A 22,050-nucleotide genomic window follows, 5' to 3' on the forward strand; every position below is an offset into this window, starting at 1 on the left:
TGGTGAGGTGTTGCTGGAGATGGACGTAGCAGGAAGCGTGTGGTGGGCTGGCACAGGGAGAAGAGACACTCCTGTGCCCAGCCAGAACCTGTGTCAATCAAAGTACCCATTGCCATGGACTTAAAACATGCCAGCACCAGAGCTTGAGGCCAGGGGCACATTTTGTACCAGCAGCCCATCCAAGGCAGTGCCATGGAGGCGGGCTGGGCCATGCTGGAATGGGCCAAGCCCCACTTGGTGTTTGGCAAACCTCGGGAAGGACCTTGGTGTTCCATCTCATGTTCATTCTTTTTGGATATGTGAACTGACTCATCTTTCAGGGTTTTTCTTCCCAGTCTGTGAGTGACTCCTGTGCTTTGCCTTATGCCTGTCTGTGTCCAGTGGGGCATGGACTCATCCAGGCTATGGATGGCTCTCCTCAGTGCTGCCATTCCCTGGCTTGCTGCTGCAGGATGCACCCGCCAAAACTCCTGCCCCTTCCCCGTTATCTGCCATTCCCAATTTTCTCTCCATTAACTTGCGACCGCAAGCAACATCCAGCAGTGCCAGGTCCGAAGTTACCCTGGAATAATCTGCTGGGCTTGATAAATATCTCTGCTTCTGTTTTGTTTAACAAATATCTCCTTTAATGGCACAGCTTTTTGTTAAGCTTCCTCGCATTATCATCCCGCTTAATCATGCAGGGTGACTTCTAAAAGTACTTTTTTAAAAAATGCCACTTTTTATCCAGGTTTTAAAATTGAAACTCATTTTTTATCCAGAGGCAGGATATAAATGAGTCTACTAAAATTAGATTAATCCTAATAAGAATGTCAGTTATCATTTCTGAATACATTAATTTTTTTCTTAAAATTTTACATGCCTCTTTAGCTATAATTGCTGGTGTAATTTCTTACACAGACATGGTGTGTCCTCATGGTTGACAGAAATACTTAATGCAATGTCGACACCGCACTAAGTTCCAAATTAGTGCGTCGCAGACACTGCCAACGGTTTGAACTTTCTCCTTAATAAGTTAAAAAAAGAGAAAGGCAAAGAAAAAAACACCTTACATGCAAAGAAAGACTTAAATGGATTGAGGAAGTTGGAGTGAAGTGGGATAGTTGGAAGCTAGAGCCCCATGAAGAGATTTTCTGGGAGAGGGAAGCAGGAAAGGGCTGGAGGAGCTGGAGGTCAGGGAGGAGATTTGGGGTCCAGTGAGGGGTTTGTGGGTTGAATCCTGGCAGCTGCTGGGCAGGATGGAGGAGCTGAGGGTCAGGGAGGAGATTTGGAGTCTGGTGAGGGATTTGTGTGGGTGAGTTCTGCCAGGGGCTGCAGGGCAGGACGGGGAGGACCCACAACAGCGCTGGTGCTGCTCACTTGGAGTTTTTCCAAGCCCCAGGGCAAAGGACCCCCCTCTTCTAGGGGCACCCCAAAACCATTGCTCCAAGGTGGGGGTTGGTCTCTGCTGTCACAGCTCGGTGGGTTTGAGGGTTGCTCTGTGTTGGGAACTGGGAACTGGGCTGTGCCTCAGCAGGACAGACAGACACCAGCCTTGGAATGAACTCTGGTTGGATTGGTGGCATCAGCCCTCTCAGGCTCCCAGCGTGGTGGCAGCATGGCTGGGACGTGGCCCCAGCCTGGTGGCACACACACTGAGTGGGGCGAGGAGCGCTGCTGGGATTGCTGGAGCGAGCGGGATCTTGGGACAGGGCTCTGGGGGATCACATCTGGCAGCAAAGCAGGGGGGCAGGATGTGGCTGGGGGAGACTTTGGTCTCTCCTGCAGTTCTTGCCAGTTTTCTTCCATGAGTGTGGGTGGCAAGGCGGAGGATTTCGTCTCGGGGGGAGGATTGGGAACACTCCCCGTCCGCAGGCAATTGGAAACTGCTGGCGCTGGAGCGGGACAGGCTGGGTGCTCTGCCCTCCTCCTCCCCAGGCCCAAGGGCTGGGTTATTTTTAGGTTTAAACATGAGCTTTGCTTAGTGCCTTGTGAAAGCTCCCTCTGGGAGCGGGAGCCGTGTGTCCCGGCGGAGTCTGGTGACGTCCTTGGAGGTGGAAAGAGCACCAGTCCCGAGATGGGTTCTGGTTCCTCTCCTCTCCCATTCCTGGCTGGAAGTTGTACATTGAATTGAAGTTCAGCTGTACATGTAAATCTGGCCTAAAAATAAAAGCAAGTACAAGCCAGATCTCTTTGTACTGGAGGAGGGATTAAAACCTGACACTCCTGTGCTGTGCTGGCCTGTCTGCTGGCCCTTCCCTCAGCTGCTGCTCTTCCCTTCAGACTTCAGCTGGGTAAACTGGGAGCAATGGAAGGGCTGCTGAGGGGGAGCACAAGAGTGTCCCAACCCCTTCCAGTGGTGAAACCTTTAGGAGGGTCTTTTTGGTATAGATATGGAGAAAATTTGGGCTGTTGTTCCAGAACACGACCTCACAGTAAAGAGGGGTGTGGGCAGCACTGGGAACAGGTTCTGGGGAGAAAGGGGCAGTTTCTGCCCTGCTGAGTGACATCCAGAACAGGACTGGAGGAGGAGGAGGCTGGATCCGGCTTCCCTGCAGAGCTGGCTCTCCAGGCTTTGGTGATGGCTCAGTTCTGTGCAGGAGGACAAGAGAGGAGAGAACAAATGAACTTTTGAGGTCCTGTGACTCATCTTCAGCTTTTTCTCCTAGACCTAACCCAGCCCCATCCACCCTCGTGGAGCAGGGCCAAAGGTCTGGAGCAGCTGAGTGCAGCAAGCCAGTGGTGGGATTGGTGTGGGAGTGAGGAGCATGGGGTGACCCGGTTCAGCCTGGAGAAGGGAAGGCTCCAGGGAAACCTTGGAACCCCTTCCAGTGCTTAAAGGGCCTCTAGGACAGCTGGAGAGGGACTTTGGATGAGAGACAGGACAAGGGAGAATGGCTTCCCACTTGCCATAGGGCAGGATTAGATGGAATTTTGGGAAGAAATTCTTCCTTGTGAGGGTGGAGAGGCCCTGGCACAGGTTGCTCAGAGAAGCTGTGGCTGCCCCTGGGTCCCTGGAAGTGTCCAAGGCCAGGTTGGACAGGGCTTGGAGCACCCTGGTGTAGTGGAAAGTGCCCCTGCCCATGGCAGGGTTGGAACTGGGTGGTCATCAAGGTCCCTTCTAGCTTGGCAGCTGTGGACAGATGTGCACATGGCCTGTGTTGGAATGGGGGTTGGTAAGCTCTTAATAACCCCCGGTGCCGGTGGCAGCCGAGCAAGTTCCCAGTAATGACGCTGGTGCTGAGGGCTGGTGATTTGCAGCTGCCTGGGAAGATGGCGCTTCCAGACGGGAGCCAGGGCTGGAATGCCAGAACTCGTTTGGCCACTCTGGGAGCCGGGGGATCAAAGAGGCCCGGAGTGAGTCAGGGCGGCGCGGTGGGGGTGACGCTGCTCCCCTGGGACCAGGGGCTGGCAGGGCTGCCGAAACCCGGGAGACCTGTCAGGGCAGGGCAGGGCATCCCACAGCTGGGATGGGGAACCCTCCGCAGGGTTTGCTCCTCCCTGCCCAGTTCCTAACGTCGGGATTAATCCTTGAAACCTCAGCATTGCATCCCCAGGCTGAGCCAGAGCCCCAGGGACCTGGGTGGGTGCTCTGGAGCTGCCTCCCAGCCCTCAGTAGGATCTCCAGGGATGGAAAACCAAGCCCTGGGACACAGTGAGGGGCTTCTGGGAGCCAGGGGAAATCCAGGAGACCTTGTGGTTTCTGCTGCTCCCCAGGACATGTGTGGGCTTTATTTTTCTGGTATTTCTCAGAAAAATGGGGTGGCTGATGGCTCCTCTCCCTTGCCTTGGAGGAAGCAAAATGAAGTGGGAAGCTGAGGGATTTGGGGAGCCCTCTTGTACCCCTTGGAATGCAGCAGCAGCATTACACTCAGTTACTGTCCCGTGGGGTGTTTTGAGACTCCTGGCTGCAAACTGTGTTTGTGGGGTGCCAGGGTTATGTGGGGTGTCAGGTCCTGGGGTTCAGGGAGGATGGGGCTCTTTCTCTCCTAAGGCCCAACTACCAGCTGTAACTTCAGCTCTTGGCTCTTAGCTTTCTGTTCTTTTTTTTTTCCAACTGAGCTTGAAAAGCGAGAGGTGGGAAGAGGGGGGATCTTGGAGAACACCGGGGTTGCTGTCAGGTCTGATGTGCTGAACCCCCCACCCGCCCTTCCCTGTGCCCCCAGCCCTGCTCTGGGGAGGGGGGCCTGCAATTTGCCTCCGTTCTGTCCCGACTGGGGTTGATCTGCATGAGAATGAGCGGGGCTTGGCGGGGAGGGCTTGTCTTGGGTTCCTTGGGCATATTCCTGCTGCTTTCCCTTCCAAGTGGGCGCCCGGCCGCCGCCACAGCCCCTGCCAAAGTAATTCTTTGCTTTGGACCGGGAGACGAAATCTCCTCCGTTTTATTTCGGAGGGGTCAGGGAAGGAGTGGGAACCCCGCTGATCCAACCGTGTTCCCTTTTAACCTGCCTCTCCCTCTCTCCCCCGTCCCGGCCCCCCGTCCTCCGGATGAGCGGGGCTGTAGCCAGGGCACGAGTGGCCAAACTGAAGCCGGAAAACACACGGAGCCGAGCGGGAACATGAGCTGTTTCCGATGGATCATTTAATATCTGCAGCATCCCGGAGCTGGGACTGCGCTGCTCCTGGTGCCGTCAGGGTTTTGTGATGCCTGACGTGTGCTGGGCTCTGTTGTTCTGCCTCCGTGTTCTCCCCGTGGGTTTTAGGTGGTGTTTTTTGGCATGGGGGTCACGGTGCAGCCTCCAGCTGCCAACCTCTGTTGGGGTAGGGATTGGGGTGCGGGTAGGAGAAGGTGAGCGCCCACTGCCGCCACCGCCCAGCCTCATTGTCTCACTTCTCTCTCCATTCCTACGCCAATTAAAGCGCCGTGTTGCCATTCATGGCCCTTATGGTTTTGTTCAGTTGTCTGTCAGCTCTTGTCAAGCCCTGTCCCCTTCCCCTCCCCCGTTTCCAAAAACAAAACCCCTGACAAACCCCCCTTTGAATCCCCTCTTACCTCACTCCCAGCGTGGGGCCCCATTGCCGGGGGATGCCGGCGGCGGCGGCGGGGAGACCGCTCCCCACGCCGCCTTTATGGGCCGCCGCCGCCCCCCAGCCCTCGGCCTCCCGCTTCTGCCAGCATTAATTAGATAACTCGGCCCCTCTTGATTCCTCCGAGGGGAGAACGGGACGATCCGACTCCAGGGAGAAAATATGGCTTTTCTTCCTTTTTATTTTTTGGCCGAGCCCTTGGTTCCGTCGCTGCTGGAGGTGCTTATTGTGCTGGGAAATAACGGGTTTGGGGGGTGGGTGTGTGACGGGGGTGAGCCCGCGGGACTCCCGGTGTTCCTCATTCCCTGTCTGGACCCCAGGCGGGCGTGGGCGGGAGCCCGGGGTCCCCCCGAGCCCACGCCAGCGGCTGCGGAGAGTGCTGCAGGTGGCAGCAGCAGCCTGCGCCAGTGCTCTGGCCCTAATTAAATCGACTCCAAAATCCCTCAATTAGCAGCAGGTTTTGTTTCCCCCCCTCGCTAGGTTTGCACTGAGATATTTCGGGTGCAGCGTCTGAATGCATGGAGTGTGCGCGGACTTGGGAGGATGGAGCAGCACATGGCTGCTCTCGGCAGGCCTGGCTGCTGTGAGGGCTGGGAGCCTTCCCTCTCCTTCCCCTTCTCTTCTTCTTCCTCCTTGGGGCATGAGGGTGGTCAGCAGCTGTTCCTGGAAGTGATGGACTGGCATCAGGATACATCCTGGCCGAGCTTGCAATGGGACAAAGGAGAACATTCTCCTTTTGTGGGTGCTGCCTTTGGTGGTGGTGATCTGTCATCCTCCTTGGGGCTGGTGGGGAGTCTGGCACTAGGATACTCTCCCTGGCCATGCTGTAATTATGGGGATAGCTCAGGGAGAAAGCCCTTCCTGCAGCCCTGCTGTGGCCCAGGAGGGCTGAGTCACTGGGGCCAGGGATGTCACCAGCTGTGGTGGCAGCTGCTGGCTCTGGGTGCTGAGGTGTGGCTGGCATCCTACAGCATCCATACCAGATTTCCTGAAGCCTGCTGACCTGTTCTGCCAGCATCCTGATGGCTAGAACCCTCTTCTGCTCTTGGCTGGTGGTAGGAGAAGAGGTCTAGACTGCAGGAGGGGAAAGCAGACCTGTCCACAAGCTACGGGTTTGCAGTTGAAACCAGGATCCTGCTCCTGACTTCCTGCTTGAGAAACCCAGCAGTGGTGGGTATTTTCCTGAAAAAGTGGGCTCTCTGGTGTGTTCCCCAGATGTTGGACAATGGCTTGGTCTTCAAAGCTATGGCAGTGACTGCAACATGTGAGCAAAGCTCAGGGAGCTGCAGTGAGACATTCCCTGCTTCCCCCATTCCCTGAATCTCACCTTCCCTGCTTCCATGACTGCTCAGGGTAAGCAAGGTGCTCTCTCAGCCTTCAGTGTTTGAGGCTGCCTGGGGAGAGTTATGGTCCAGTGTTGAACATGAGGCTCCTGTTTGCCAAACCTCTGTGTGAAGCATTGGAGTGGCCTCTTGGCCATTGCCAAAGCATGGGAATCCCCAGGGCCACCGGTTTCCCTGTGAAGTGCTGGGAGCCACGCTGTGACTGGGGCTGGTGTTTGAGCATGGACAGACCACACTGCCTTGGGCATCACCCCCTTTCTGGGCAGTGAGGGGCAGTTTGGGTTTGTTTTCCCCTGCACTTGGTGTTTCCATCCCTTCCTTCCCATCCGAATGCTGGCTTGACCATGACCCAGAGTCGGTCACAGTGCGGAGCTCTCCGGAGTGTCTGTGCCAGGGGGACACTGGCTTGGGCATCTTGTAACTTCACCTCAAAAAATGTCACCCCTGGCACCCGGACGTGTGGGGTGAGGGTTTACCAGCTTGTGAGGAGCCTCCCAGCTGGCAGAGAAGCAACAAAAGGGTTTTGGGGAGCAGCAGAGTTGTAAAATGGCATCCCAGAGCTGGGGGGGTCGGTGAGCGTTGCCATGGAGACCCGTTTATGCCTCACTGATGCGTCGTGTAAATCCGTTTGGAAACGAGAAGGGCCTTTTGTCTTTGGAAGGGTTGAATGGGCCTCATTAAACCCGAGATGAGGAAAAAAAAGGGCCTTAGAGTGTATCTGGGAGGGGGACTGGACAGGACGGCCCCAGGGGGGGCTCAGCAGAGGCTGTTCCCTCTCCCAGGATGGTGAGGAGCTGGGGGGGCTGGAAGGTGAAAAATATCTCCTTGAACAGCAGAGACCAAAGGAGTGGAGGAGATATGAGCTGCTTTCAGATACCTGGGATTGCTGGCTCTGTGTGGCCACCTCGGCTCCAAAAGGATAGAGCAGAAATAGAAGAGGGCTGCTGAAGGGCAAGGAAAATAATTATCCATAGATTAGCAGGGGGAAAAAAGATGGCAGGCTCTTCTAAAGGAGACTAATAATAGAGGAGCACATGAAAGGAGTGGGATCTGAGAGCGTGGGGGTTCGTGTGCTCCTATTTACCCTCTTGTGGTGATGAGCGGTGCGATGGACGAGTGAGAAGGCGACAGATACAGAGGGAGGAACCTTTTCATTCCACTTGTAATTAACTTCCTTCCACGGAGTATCTTTGTTCCCAAGAGCTGAATGGGAGTCAAATAGGAGAAAGGGGCTGTGCCTTTGTGTACTGGCACCACTTCGGGGAAGGGCTGTGGATGTTGCTGGTGTGCTGGGATCAGGTGGGCCTTTGGGATTAGGTGTAATTCCTCTGGTTTGATTGTTCTCTGCTCTGGAGAGGTGAAGTGAGGTGGGTGGGGGCTGCTCTGTCTCACTGATACCTCCTGGTGTCAGCAGGAGAACATCTCCCTGTGACAGGGGGTGGCTGATGTTCTCAGCTCAAGCTCCCTGAGGACCATGTGGTTGTCCCTGTCTGGTAATGCTGTTTGATCTGTGATGTCCCACTTCACCTAAATTAGGTTCCAGTTTTTACTACTGATCTCTTAATTCTCTTTCTTGATGAAAATTCAGATTTTGGCAAGGGCAGAGGTGGCTGGATGTCACCAAGGGAGCTTTGGACGAGCTGCACAGGGACCCTCCAATGGCAGGAGTGTGATGTGGCTCTGTGACATCGGGGTATGGAAAAGAGCTCAGGGAAGTTTGGACAAGTGAGGCAGAGAGGGCAGGATTGGATCTGTGTGTGGCTGGGCACCAGCAAATTGCAGGGTTCAGGAGTGTTTTTCAGGATCCCACACCCAGTTTGAACATGGAGCTTTGGATTCTTTACTGGATCTGGCCCTTTCCCATCCCTTCCTTGAGGAGATTCCTGGTGGGTGGGAGCTATGATCCATCTGGAAGGACTCACATGCTCTGTTGGTGTGGAGAGCTGGGCCCATGGGGGCTTCAGCTGCCCAGACACCAGGAAAACCTCCCAGCTCCTGCAGGTCTCGCTCTGCCGGGCACTGTCAGCCTTCCCTGCCAGACGTACACGTCCTCCATGTAAGATGCAGTTATTTTTGGATTTCTTTGAAGCAAACAGCATTTAGCATATGTCATCTTATATGTATGTCAGCATCAGCGTTAGGACATCTTCTCCAAGGAGAAGGTTCTTGGGAAATGTTGTTCTGTTTCTGCCAAGCCTGAAATCAGGTGAGGGGCATCGTATGCTGTGGACGTGGGGAAAGGTGATGCTGCCCCAGAGATTTTGTGGTTGATGTGGTGCAAGGAGTGCTTGGATCCAGGGGCAGAGCAGTTGGAAAATATGTCAACCTATTATTTAAAAAAAATGTATTTTTAAGCCATTTTTTGGTCTTCCCTAACAAAGAGGTGAGGGACTGTTGGATTTTAAGGTTCCAGATGACTTATCTGCAGGACACTTGTGTCTGTGGGATTGCTGGGAATGTGTTGGCTCATCCATGTCTATCCATGTGTGCCTACATGGAGGAGAGGTGCCTGCATGGGAGGGGGTGTGGAGGAGTGGGGTATCATTCCCAGTATAACTCCTGATCTTGCTCTGGCCGACTTGCTTGGTTTTCTTCCTTAGCTTGTTCTTCCTCCTGTCCCAGCAAACCCTCTCTGGGATGCCTGCCTTGCTCTTCCAGCAGGTCCCACCTCTAGCCGCTCCATCAGATCCTATATTTTGGACCCCCAAGGGGAAGTGAGGGGGGCTCTGCAAGGGATTGGGGGCCCCACCAGCAGCCCCCCAACTCAGGGCAGGGGAGAGGCTGCACTTTAATCCCATCTCCCTGCTCCGGCATCCCGGCATCCTGCTGCCAACAGAGCTCCCGTTGTTTACCCAACTCAGAGGAATCGGTTTACAAGGCTCACAAATCCCCTTTTCACCTTTCCCATCAGAAAACACCTCCCGAAACAATGAGGAAATTGGACGCTGCCACCTGATCGCTCCCAAGGAACCTGCGGGGCCGGGAGCTGGGGGCCTGCAGTGGCGCTGGGGATGGGGACGCCTGCCTGGGATGGCCGGGATGGTCCCCTGGCTCTGCAGGTGGGCAGCCACGGATGCCACCCAAAAATCAATCACCTCAGGGGCTTTAAGGGATGAAGCTGCAGGCCCTCTCCACCTGCTCAGCTGGCAAAAAAATACTTGTTTTAAGCTTTAGTGGCTGTGGTTAATCATTCCCACCCTCCTGGACACCAGGAGAAATGATGCTGGGATGTTACCTGTGAGCTGGTGATGGTGCCAATCCCAGGATCCCAGAATGGTTTGGGTTGGAAGGGACCTTAAAGCTCATCCAGTTCCACCCTCTGCCATGGATAGGGACACCTTCCACTATGCCAGGTTGCTCCAAGTCCTATCCAACTTGGCCTTGGACGCTTTGGGGATGGGGCAGGAATAAAGCTGGAGCCATTATCTTCCTCCTCCTGCGTGTTGGGCAAGGTAGAGGAGAGGGTGATTCTTAATGCTGAGAGTTGTTTCAGCCTTAAGGTTGAGCTAAGTTTTAGTTTTCCTCTTTTTTTTTTCCCTTCCCACCTTAAAACAGGGAAATCAAGCTGTGTTTTCCAGAGGAACAGCAGATTCCCTCTTCCCTCCCTGAAATTACAGTGGGTGCTCTGAGGGCACGATGAATTTCCCTATTAATTTAAGAGTTGCTCTGTTCACTCCTCCGGGTTAAGATAAATCTGAAGACATGTCCTTGTGAAGACAAGTCAAGAGTGTAATTCCTTTTTGTCTTCAACCATCCCTTGGAACTAAAATACCTCGTCTCCAGTACTGGCTGAAATCCTGTGTTCAGGCAGCATGTGACAATTTTTGGACGTTTTTTTCCTCTCCTTTTCTTGTGATAAATGTTGCTTTTCACCATGTATTTTAAAGGAGAATTTCCCAGAGAGCCAGCCTCTGGCATTGTGGGAGCTATTGTTGGTCTTCCCTAGGACGATCATCACAAGCTGTTCTTGTGACAAAGCAGAATTTTTGGGAGAAATAAAGATCTCTGTGTGTGGTGAAAAGCTGGAAGAGCTGCTTGAGGGGTTCGAGATACATGCCTCAGGTTTATATCCTCTCCTGTGCTGCCCAGGCTGTCATCTGGAAACGGCCCTGCTGTTAGAGAAGAGGAGAAATGGAGGAGAAAAAAGTCAGGAAAATTGGAGGACATAGGGAAAACAGCCTGTGTGCAGGTGGGGAACAGCAGTTGGAGGGAGCAGCGCAAAAGCTCCATGCACAAAGAAGTGGCTCTGTCTTGCTCCATGTTTGTGTGGATCTGGAAGATGTTGAGCTAATTCCCAGAAAGCAGCTGTGTGCTTCTGGAGCCGAGACTGAGTGTGGAAAGGATTTGCCTCCTTGTTTTATCCTTACATAAACCTAAGGTAGGCCTTGGTCCTGAAGTTCCTGAGATGAAGAGGTGCCAGCAGGATGTGGTACTGGGAGGTTCTCAGCTCCCTCAGCTGCTTTGTGGCCCCTCCCCTGCTTACAAATCCATTTGGCCTGATCCCAACAGGCTGGTGGCCCAGGGACCGGTTGGTTTGCAGGTGTTGGCCAAGGTTTTGGCCACAGAGGTGTGATAGGTCCTCCTGGTATGGAGATGAGGGTGGATAGGAGCCTTCTTCTCCTGCTCCGGCGGTGCAAGACATCTGCTTGACTTGTTTGTGGCTTCCTGTTTGGCATCTTCTGGGCAGGAGGGAGCTGGCAGGAGCTGAGGAGGGAGCTTGAGTCACTCCAGAATCCTGTGCCAGGAAGCCTCTGACTCAGCCCAACCGTGGAGAAAGGAGTGTGGGATCCAGCTGCCTCTCGGGGTGGGAACCCGTGCAAGTGTTCACTTGCGCTGCGTGTCTGCGGCCAGGCGGGGAGGGAGGGACAGGGGCTGCTCCTGCCTCCTGCTCCTGCTCCAGCCTTGCATCAGGGCTCTGGCCGTGGGTGGGGAAGCCTTTATCGCTCCCAAGCCTTTGGAAGTGCCTGCTGGCCACTGGCCAGGTGACCTACTTGGTAGTGTGAAGCAAAGCATGGCTCACCTGACGGCAGTGCCTGGACGGAGGCGGGCTCTGCATCCCACCTGCATTCCTAAAGACCCTCCAGGGGCCAAGTTTCCCACTGTCTCCTGGTCACCATCTGCCTGAATCATGGCTTGTACAAAATTCCCTGCAACCTCACATCGCCAAGGTGCTGCTGTGCCACTGGTGCTGGGGTTGGGATGATCCCAGCTGCCCCGTTGTGCTGCTTTGGGTGCTACTGTAGCTGATGTGGAGCTGCAGCCAGGCAGGGAGGATGGACCTGTGACCCCTCTAAATCCAGCTTTGTCATGAGGCTGTGCCCGCCATCCCTGTGCCATGCTCTGGGTGCCTGAGATGCTCCTCTGACCTGGCAAGCTGCAAGTGAGGTGCAGATGATGTCTGCATGTCTGCCCTGCTACTACAGCTGGCACTGAGCTCCAGAGCCTGTGCCAAGGGCACTTGGGGGTGCGTGGGCTTCAGCTCCGCCTGCCTGCTCCAGCCCAGCCTGTGGATCTGCTAGGCTCCTGCAGCCAAAGGCCTGGTGCTGGTTCCAGCTCTGTGGCTTCTTGCTAAGACTTGCATGGAGCCACAGAGCAGGTTGGTCTTGTGTGTTTGATCTTCCTTCCATGGAGCCTGCAGCTCCAGCCGGAGCAGCTGGCTGGGGGAGAAGGTATCCTGGCCCCATCCAGTCTCCAGGGTGGGCTGGCACAGGGATGGGCTGTGTCCGACAGCAGAAGGGGAAGCGTGGCCACGCAGCCTTGGCAAAGTGCTCGCTTTGCGTTTGCCGTGCCCAGATTACGTGAGGGAGTTGCAGCACAGATAACTCTGCAGGAAAATCCATTCCCACCTTATCTCCCATCAGGAACGCATTTAGTTGCCTACATCAAAGTAGATGATCTGCTGCTTCCCTCCTTGCTGCCCTAATCCTTTCCTTCACGCTGAAAAAAACCTAATCAGTGCCTTGCCCCACCATAACGAGATCCGAATGTTAATTATCAGCATCTTGCCTTCCTACCCTTCCCAATGCCCTGCCTTCCAGCCCCGAATAGCTTTCCTCCCTCCTTGCTCCTCTCCATCCGGTCCTCCCACGCTCCTGGGCACGCTGTTGAGCCTGGCTCAGTAGAAGTTGTCCTGCAGGATGCTTCCTTCCCTTCCATTTAAGGACAGGAATTCCTCAGGGAGCTGGGGCGTGGACGGGATCCCTCCCTTCACCCCATTGTCAGGACTTCTCCCTATGCCTAATTATTGCCTGTCCCTGCAGGAAGCTCCTTGCCTGGCCGTCGGGCAGAGCTGCGGCGTCTCCCAGCCCTTTGTGGGAAGACTCATTCCCAGTTGGATGCCAGGCTTGGGGCCGGGAAAGGTGCCCACCCTTATCATGGCTGGCGAGCGGGACTGACCCAAGCCAGCCCTGATTTTGTCAGCAGGAGCCTGTGCTGGCTCCATGAACAGGCTGAGTTGGTGAGGGAAGAGGAGAACTTGTTTTCGGTGTCAAAACCTGTCTTACAGAGGGGGAGCAGCAGAGCTGAAGCACAAAAATGGTGTCAGATTGGGGTGGGCTGGGCTGGTGTGGCCTCTGCTCCAGCACGTGGTAACCTCTTACCCTCCTCTCTTCCAGGTTCATGACTGGGAAGGGGCTGGTCATCTACCCAGAGATTGGGGATAAACTGGACATTATCTGCCCCAAGGCGGAGCCGTCCAAGCCTTACGAGTACTACAAGCTGTACCTGGTGAGGAAGGAGCAGGCGGATGCCTGCAGCACCGTCATGGACCCCAACGTGCTGGTGACGTGCAACCGGCCCGAGCAGGAGATCCGCTTCACCATCAAGTTCCAGGAGTTCAGCCCCAACTACATGGGCCTGGAATTCAAGCGGCACCAGGATTACTTCATCACATGTGAGTCGCCCTCCTCTTTCTCGCTGCCAGTCCTGGCTCGGGAGGGCTCGGGCGCCTGGAGAGTGTCACCAGGCGCTTGTGTGTGACTTGGCCGGTGCAGAGAGCTGACATGGATGGAAAATATGTCCCGCTGGATGGGAGCAGGGGGAGGAATGTGTCACTGGCCGAGTGGGTCACCAGTCCCTATCTGGCTGCTCTGCTGTGTCCTCTTCCCTGCTCACGGCTGGGAGCAGGAGCACATCCCCATCTGGGGTCAGCCCTGGAGTGCTGTCATGCCTGGAGCCTATGTTTTGCTGCCATCTTTGCTGGAAGTGTTGTGGGGTTTTGCTTTGGGGCTGGGGAGAAAGAGGAATGGTGATGCTTGTCCTTATTCCTCAGTATTGCCTCCAGGAGTAGCAGCCCCAGCACAAGGAAGTGCTGGTGGTGTCCAGTGTGTGATATGATCGAAATGGCTGAAAAATTCTGTACACTGGCTTGTTCTGTTTGTGTCTTGGTGCACCATGGCATTTTAGGGAGGGGAGAGAGAAGAGGCTGGAATTTTCTTGGAGCCTGTGGTCTGTGCGTGCAGGGGATTGCTGCACAGAAATCTATCCCCCTGTGCCTGCTCTGGTGTGGATGGAGAGGGAGCTCAGCCGTGTCTGGGCAGTGCTGCCAGCTCTCTCTTTGTCCCCTCCCCTCCTCCTCAGCCTGGCTGTCCCCGCCTGGCTGGGTGCACTGCAAAGGGCACGGTGGCCACGGCTCAGCTCCCCTTGCTGCGTGCCGTGGGCTCTGCGGCGAGCGGCTGGCACAGGGGTCACTGCCCGTGTGGGGGCGAGCTCCCAGCCGTGGGAGCTGTGTGTTCCTGGCTGGAAACAGGGTATTTTTAGCCTGGAATCTTTGGGAGGGGGCAGCAAGGCCATGGCAAGCAGTGGAGACGGGGGGGCTGTGCTGTAGCATGGTGCTGTGGTGAGGCTGCTGGTCTGGATCTCCCCAGCGAGCCTGGCTGGGGCTGTTGGAATCTTGCTGCAGAGTAATTTGGGATAAACCTGATGCAGAGGAAGCAGCCGGGCCTGGCTCTGGCAGGTCAGCCTTGAGCCCTCATCACTTCTGTCATAGCAAATTTTGCCCGGTGGTGACAGGGGCTCACAGGGGGCTCTGTTACCTGTGTGGCCGTGGAGATGCCAAAGTGGCTTCTGCATGGTCAGCCAGGGAAGTTTCCCTAGCAGGAGGGATGACAGCAGGGACGACCTGGCACTACAACCTGCAGAGCCAGCTTGGCTCGGTGCTGGCAGCGACCGTGGGCTCTGCAGGGCTGAGTCACTGTGGCAGGGCCAGGCTCTTCCTGGTCACTGTCACTGTCCAGACATGGGGATGTCTGTTCTGTGTCACTTGACAGGCACCAGCTTCGAAGCCATTGTGGGCAGGACACCCTGGTTCCAGTCCAGATGCCCCAGATGGGCTGGGGATGCCAAAACCTGTGGCACAACTCCCATGTAGGCTCCCATCTCCCTTAGCACAGCTGCATCAGCCTGGTGGCTCTGGGATGGCAAAGTTCAGCCCTTCTGCTATCCTTCAGCTGATGAAAAGCTTGATTGAATATAAGCTTTGCCTGCAGTGGGCAAAAACTTGGAAGAGAAGCCAAAGTGCCAGACTTGGGTCAGCCAAGCATCTTGAAGCACTTGGTTGGTGGCTCCTCTGTGTTTGGGGGTCAAGTTCAAGCACTGACATGGTCATCAAGCTAATGAGGACTGAAATTGGGGTCCTCTGACCTACAGCCCTTGGGACTCTGATGCTGCAAAGAGCCCTCAGAGACAAATAGGCTCCCCAAAACGAGCTCAGGAGGTGAACAAAGCACCGAGAAGAAGAAATCTGGGATCCCTCTTATGGTAACCAAGTCCATCAGGAAGGTGGAGGCAGACAGATTTACAGCCTCTGAATTACCCAAATTTTAAGGAGCTGTTTTGCATTTCACACGAAAACTGAAGTGAAAATCAACCTCCCGGAGCTTTGGGAGGTGCTTTCACAAGCGGCTGCCGGTGCATTGCCGACTCCAAACGCGGCTCCCGCGGGGCCCCTGCAGCTTTGAGCCGATGCCAGCTCCCCTGCACGGCTGCCAGCACACCTGGGTCACTGCTGGTGACCGGCTCCGGCTCGCTGCGGATCCGACGGGACACGCAGCCGGGATTTTGCAAAGACGGCATAGCCCAGGTTGGGAAATCCCGGCTGTGAGTCCCGTTGGATGTTGGGCCGAGCCTTTTAAACTCATTTTTTAATATAAAATCCTATTTATCCTCTTGTTCCTGGTTTCAGGCTGTATAGGGATGCAGCAGGCGGGGTGCTTGGAGCATCCCTGTGGGATGCCCCCCCTCTCCTCAGGGGGCCGGCAGTGCCCTCTGCCCCTGCCTTGGACCGTTTCTGACTTTAATTTCTCTTGACTCCTCCAAGCTTTGATGCGAAACCCCTCGGAGCTGGGAGCTGCCAGCTGAACTTTGGCCCCTGGGTGGGCTGAGGATGCTCCTGTGATCTGGCCATACCCTCTGCTGAGCAACCCCAGGAGTTCTTTCTGCCAAGAAATAAAATAGCCAAAAAAACAAAGTCAAAAGTCTCCTGAGCAGACCACCCACATGTTGTCTTTTTTTTTTCCCCCCCCAATTTTTCTCCCCTCCCTTTCCCCAAGCTTTGCCTGGACACACAAAAGGGTTTTTTTCTCCCTTTTCATTTCTAAGCCGGGGAAGCAGCGCTGGAGCTGAGGGGAGCAGGGCGTGTGCCACTCATCCCCCACCTTCCCCAGCGGCTGGAAAACCTCCTCACCGGAGCTGGGGGGCTTCCCAGGGTCCCTCTATTCAGGACTGCTCCTTGCCATTGCTTTGGATATGCCAAGCCTTGTTTAGGGACACTTTTATCATGGAGGGACACGGCCCCAGCCCTCGGCTTAGCAATGAAAAGGCTTTTGAAAGCTGCTGTTCCCTGTCCCCATCCTCTCTGGAGCCTCACACTGACCCCCTCCACACCAGCTCCAGGCTTTCCTTAAAAGCATCTTTGCTCCTGGGGATGGATAAGGAAAGGTGATGCTTATTTCTAAAGCTTTCCATAATGAACAAGATGCAGCAGCATCTGCCTGCAGGTCTACACTGGAGACAGAGGCTGGGGGGGCATGAGGGACTCCAGCAGGACATGGGCACCATCCCCAGGATGAAGTGCTGAGAGGGTGAAGGAGATGGGAATTTGGGAATTGTGTGTTTTATATCATGATGCGCTGTGGGTGTTTCCCTGCTTGCCTTTGGTGTCTTGGTGTGATTCCCTGTCCCCAGTGTCCTGTCCCCTCCCTTCAAAATACTTCCCACTGGAATAACCTCCCCCCTGCCTGGTGCCTGCACTCCTGGGATGTCGTGGGCAGCTCCAGCCCCACCATGGCTTATCCAGCCCTGCAGGTTCAGCTCCCTGCACCTCCCCTCCTAATTCACCCCAGCTCCTAATTGCGTTTGCTGCTCCTCTTTGAACTTGCTCCAGTTTTACTATCTCTGGTAATGAGGTGCCTGGATAGAGATCCATTAATCCCCATGTCCTGGCAGCAGGGTGACGTGAGGAGGAGCTCCTGGAGTGGCTCCCTGCTATCCCAGAGCTCTGGATCAGACAATCAAAGAATAGTGTGGGTTAGAAGGAACTGTTAAATGTCACCTAGTCCATCCCTAGAATGTCTCATCCCTGGAAGTGTTCAAGGCCAGGTTGGATGAGGCTTGGAGCAACCTGGTGTAGTGGAAGGTGTCCCTGCTCAATGCAGGGATGGAACTGGATGGACTCCCATAGTTCCCAGCTCCTTCTCTGGTTTTTGGAGCTGGTGGTGGTCCTGGCAGCCCCTTCTGTGTTCAGTGGGGTGTAGAGAGCCCAGGCAAACCTCGCTCAGCCTCGGGGTGCACTCCAGGCAGCTGTTTGCAGATGTGCTGGTGGTGGTTCTGAGGTGTTCTTCCAGGTGTTCTTCCTCAGTGTCCAACCTGTCCCATGAGCCTCTTTAAAGCACAGAGCCCTTGTTTGATGACAACGCTGAAGGAAAAACAAGGTCCTAGTAGATGCTTCCTCATAAATCCGACACATTTGCTGTTTATTGTGAGTCCTTAAGCCCTTCAATCCATTTTTGGTGTAATAATGTCCGTAATCCAATCCAATGCTTTTTGGCAGCGGGATGCAGTGAGAGCGGATCTATTACCCTGAGTGTTGTGTTAAAGCCCTTGTCTTGCATTTCTGTTTTTAGATGCAATTAGTCTTAACCTGGCAAGAGTTATTTGTTGTAAACCATCGCTGCTGCTGCGATGTGGCTTCGTCCCCGCGCCACGCTCCGTCAGCGTTTTCCTGCAGCTCAGCATGAGGAAGGGGGTCACCTATACCCTGCCAGCTGCCAGGATCATCCTTCCTTGTCAGGAGCTTTTTTGGGACATGTTGCCATACTTGCTTTTCTGGCTGTGCTCCTCCAACTTCCGTTGGTTTGGGAAGCCTTCAGCCCATGCCAGTGCATGGGTGCAGAGCCGCTCGCGCTCCTTCCTGAATTCCTTGGGATTTGATAATTCCCTCCCTGGTTCCTTGGGCTGGGGGCTGTGCCGGGGGGGCTTTGTCAGCCTGCCAGCTCTTTGCTGATGCCATTTGAATGTGGCCACTTTCATGTGCTCCTCATGCTCTTTCCCACAACTTGTTTGGTGGAGGGGAGTTGAAAGCCCAAGGGCCGTTTGATGCCATGATGGGAGCTGTGAACTTGTGCTGATAAAACTCCAATTAAGCGGCTTCCTCATTCTTCACCCAAAGGGGCCCGGCTTGCGACACACCCGGGCCAAGCAGAGCCGGCCTGGTGGCATCCATCTGGTTTTGGGGCTTTGCTCCTGCATCCCCATTCCTATCCCGCTGGGAGCCGCTGGCAGGGGATGGTGATGCCGCGTGGGAGCCGCTGGCCAGACACAAATGGCTCTAACGGTGTCCTGCTCCCGACTTCAAAGCCCGGGCCCTGGCCATGTCAAACCCAAATAATGGCCCTTAGACAACACGCGGTTCCTTGTCTTGCAGGCTTGTCTGAAGAGCGTGACCACAGTAAATGTGATTTTGTTGAGCCCTGTCCCTTAAGCCTCTGCCTCTTTTCTCTTCTCCTCCTCCCTCCTGACCTTTTCGGCTCAGCGCTGTCCCCGGACAGCCCCTGGCAGCTGATCTCATGGCTCAGCCTTTCATGGCCCTAATAGGGATGAAAAGCCCCCTCAGAAAGGGCCGGTGTCCCAGGCCCGGCCGGGAGGTAAATACCCCGTGCTTTGATCTGCTCTGGGGCCAGGGGGCCCTGCCTGCCACAAACCCCTGCCCAGGGGTCCCTGCCTGCCATAACCACCCACCCAGGGGTCCCCATGCCCTCTCATCTCCCTGGCTGCTGGGCAGCCCATCTCGGCCTACAGCCCTGGCACAGCTCTGGAGCTGGGCACTGGGTGCTGTCTGCCTGGGGAATTGGGCTGGCTGCATCCCGGGATGCTCTTCCCCAGGAGAAATGATTGGCAAGAGCATCTCTGTCATTGTCACGACCACTTTAACATTGTCATGACCCATTAGGAGAAAACAAAACATGTTTAACATGCGACAATAGAGATGGCAGAGGTGGCATCTCCCCCTGCATCACCTGCCTGATCCTGCTCTGGTGTGGTGGGAGGCTCATGCCAAAGCAGGTTTTTTGGTGCATCCCATCTTCCCTTTCCTCACCCTGGCTCTTCCAGCCCCTGCTCCTCCTGCCATGTCTACAGCAAATCCCAGGGCATCTCCTGAAGCTGCAGCTGCATGGATTGTGGTGGACCTGGCTCTTCAGTGGTGGTCACCTCTGAGGACTTCCTCTGGGACACTGGAAGTGATTAAACTTGGCTGCTTTTGGATTAACCATTGAGTAGGAGACTCTTAAGGCAGAAAGAGTTTTCAGCTTGAGGAATTGAAACAATTCCTGGCATACTGGTGTGGCTGGGAAGCTGTGCATGGATAAGTGCAGGCAGCTCCTTCCTTGGCATATTTTTTTAGATAACCATAACCTCAAGACCCTCTCCCTGGGCTTTTCTCCTGGGATTCCTATTGCAGTCCACTGCTCCTGTAGTGCTGGGAAGAGGCTTGTTGGTGTTACTGCAGCTCTGAACTGGTGTGGAGGGGTCTGTAATGGTGAGTGCTGGGCGTGTGATGGTAGGTGCTGGGATGTGGTGGTGGATGCTGGTGATGGTGAGTGCTGTCTGTCAGACCAAGGGCTCACTGGGAGCTCCAGGAAGCACCATCACTCTGTCACTCTGTCACTCTGTCAGCTTCTCTGTCCCTGATCACCTGAAGTTTTCTCTGAGCCCCTGGGAGTGTGGATGGAGCCTGAGCTCAGGTGGGCAGCTGGCATCGGCCATGCAGCTAGGGGATGGCACTGTCTATCTCCATCCCCTTCCCAAAGGATTTCTCAGTCAGCTCCCAGAGGTTTTGCTACCTAACAGGAGAGATTTGCACCCTGTTAAAAGGCAGTAAGTGGTTTCCTCCCCTCCTGCTCCCAGCAGGGCCCACATATGACTCTGGCAGAGCCTCAGGTGGGGAATTATGTGGCACTTTCATCCTGACCTGTCTCCAGTTGCTTGGAGTGACCACAGAGACTGCACAAATCACCTTCCTCCCCCAATGATGTGCAGGACCGACCTGAAGAAAAAGGGTTTATTTAGGGCTGTGGTCCCTGAGCTGAGCAGGAAGCAGGATGGACACTGGGATTTTCCTCAGCTCTTCTACACAGACAGTGTTGATGATAAAGGGCTTGAGTGAGTCACCAAGCTGTGGTCCTGCAGCCAAGATGTGCTTTCCAGCCTGGATGAGGTTCCCTGCAATCCAGCAGTGACTCTTAATTATGATACTAATTAGAGCTGGTTATAATTTTCCACCAGAAAGCTGTTTTAATGGGAAATTAGCTCTTCACTTAAGCATTACTTGGTTAAAGTGTCTTTTTCCAGTGGATACTTCAGTGTTTGCCTGTTCTCCCTTTGCCCCAGGAAAGAGTGGGAGAGAGTGGAACTGTAGGTGGTGAGGATGAGTGTGGTGAGTGGTGTCCTCCCTTCTTCTAGCTGTAACTGTGTGTGTCCTCTGCTCTCTATAAGGAATGGGGCTAATTTAACCCTTTAATTTGATTTTGGGGGTGCTGACCCTGGCCAAGGAAAGCCAAACCCCATCCCACACAAGCCCCACATAATGGTTTTCATTTCTATTTCCAGCAGTGCATTTGAACTGGGGATTTTCCCACTGTGTTTGCTGGAGCAGAGAGTGTGGGGTGGGGTGTCCAGATTCCCAGTTGCTGCAGGGACAGGCTCCTCACCTGCCCTGCACAGCTGTGGGGATGGACACAGCAATCCCCATTGCTCCATGGCATGGCAGTGCCCTGATGGCAGGGAGGAGAGCAGAGGGGCCCTCCCGCGGTCAGCAGCGCCACTGGAGCAGCCCCCAGGCCCTTCTCTCTCCATGCCAGACCCTGGGGCAGCTCTGGAGCAGCTCTGGAGCTGGCAGGAGTGGCTGTGAAACCCAAGCCTTGCACCTCCTGCGCCGTGCGGGGACGGGACAGGGCCGGGCTGGCTCACGCAGGCATTTCAGGGGCTGCAGGGCCCCTTCCCGGCGCAGCTGCCTCGGAAAGGCTGGGAGAGGGCTGGGAGAGGGCTGGAAGGCGGCTGCCGGCCCCGCTGGCAGTGTGACAGCGTGGGGTGGGCTCCCTCCGCACAGCCCCTGCCCCGGCGCTGGCAGCGGCCCCAGCCGGTGTGCTGGAGCTCAGGAGAGGGGCTGGGGGATGTGTTGGGGTGGGGGCTCGTGTCCCCACAGTCGGGCTGGCTAGGAAGTGACACTAACATTAATATTAATATTACCAATAATGGGATGCCCTGAGCTGGAGCTGCGTGGCCCTGATGTCTGGGAGAAGCAGGAGGAGGAGGAGGAGGAGGAGCAGGGGCTGTAACCAAGCTGTGCTCCCCGGCAGCCCCAGGGAGCTGGTGTGCAGTGGAGCAGGCGGGTGCCTCTGCTCGGTGACCTGGAAGTGGCTCCGTGTCCCCTGGGTTGCCAGTGCTGGTTGGGATGGGGGGGAAGGAGCTCAGTGCCCGTGGTGGTTTGGGCTCCAGTGCAGCACCTCTGTGTCGGTACCGAGGGGGTGTAAAACAGCTTGAAAGACCTGGAGAGGGGAGGTGGCAGGAGCTGGGATTTTATTTGAAGTGCAGTCTGCTCGTGGATTCCTGCAGGGATCTCTGACAGTGTCCCAGCACATCAGAGATGTGGGAGACGCATCTCCAGGGTGACCTGTAGGGGCTTCACCTGTGCCAGGAGGGGCTTTCAGCCCAGGGGTGTCCAGGCTGGGCTCAGGTTGCTCTGCAAGCTGCCCCTTGCCCCCGTGGTCTTGGCAGGACCGGGGTCAGGCTGTGGGGCACTGGTGAGATGCTGCCACTGCTCCCAAAGTGATGGAAACACGAACCTCGTGCAGGTCTGGGGGTGAGGGGGTGCTGGGGATGGCGGCCGGGCTGCGGCCACGCCGTGCCTGGCTGGGGCTGGAGCAGGGCTGAGCTGCACAGATGGAAGAGTGATTAAGAGCAATAAAAGGAAAGAGACTTGGATTTGCTACAGTCTCAGCACATTAATTGTGCTTTGGGGCCCAAATCATAACGCAGCCCTGCTAGAGGGAATCCAGCAGAGAAACCAAACATCTCGCTCTGGCCAAGGCTGACCATTTAAGAGACCCTTGCCTTCATCTCTTGCCAGGTATTACTTCCAGCGTCTCCCATCTGCCAAAACCCGAGTTCTCCTTTGAAATATTTTTAGGGGAGGGAGAAAAGCTCT

At 55.3% G+C, this 22,050-nt stretch overlaps 1 protein-coding gene across 1 annotated transcript in view; it reads left to right on the forward strand.

The window, feature by feature from the left end:
* Positions 1–22,050, forward strand: part of EFNB1 (ephrin B1) — a 43,652-nt gene that overhangs the window by 15,487 nt on the left and 6,115 nt on the right. Inside the window, exon 2 of the mRNA XM_071442237.1 lies at positions 12,965–13,242. Coding sequence (XP_071298338.1) covers positions 12,965–13,242 — 278 coding nt within the window. The remainder of the gene's footprint in view (positions 1–12,964; positions 13,243–22,050) is intronic.

Source organism: Agelaius tricolor, unplaced genomic scaffold (assembly GCF_023055355.1).
Source record: "Agelaius tricolor isolate 1412-34295 unplaced genomic scaffold, bAgeTri1.0.p SCAF_17, whole genome shotgun sequence".
In the NCBI taxonomy this organism is placed as follows: Eukaryota; Metazoa; Chordata; class Aves; order Passeriformes; family Icteridae; genus Agelaius; species Agelaius tricolor.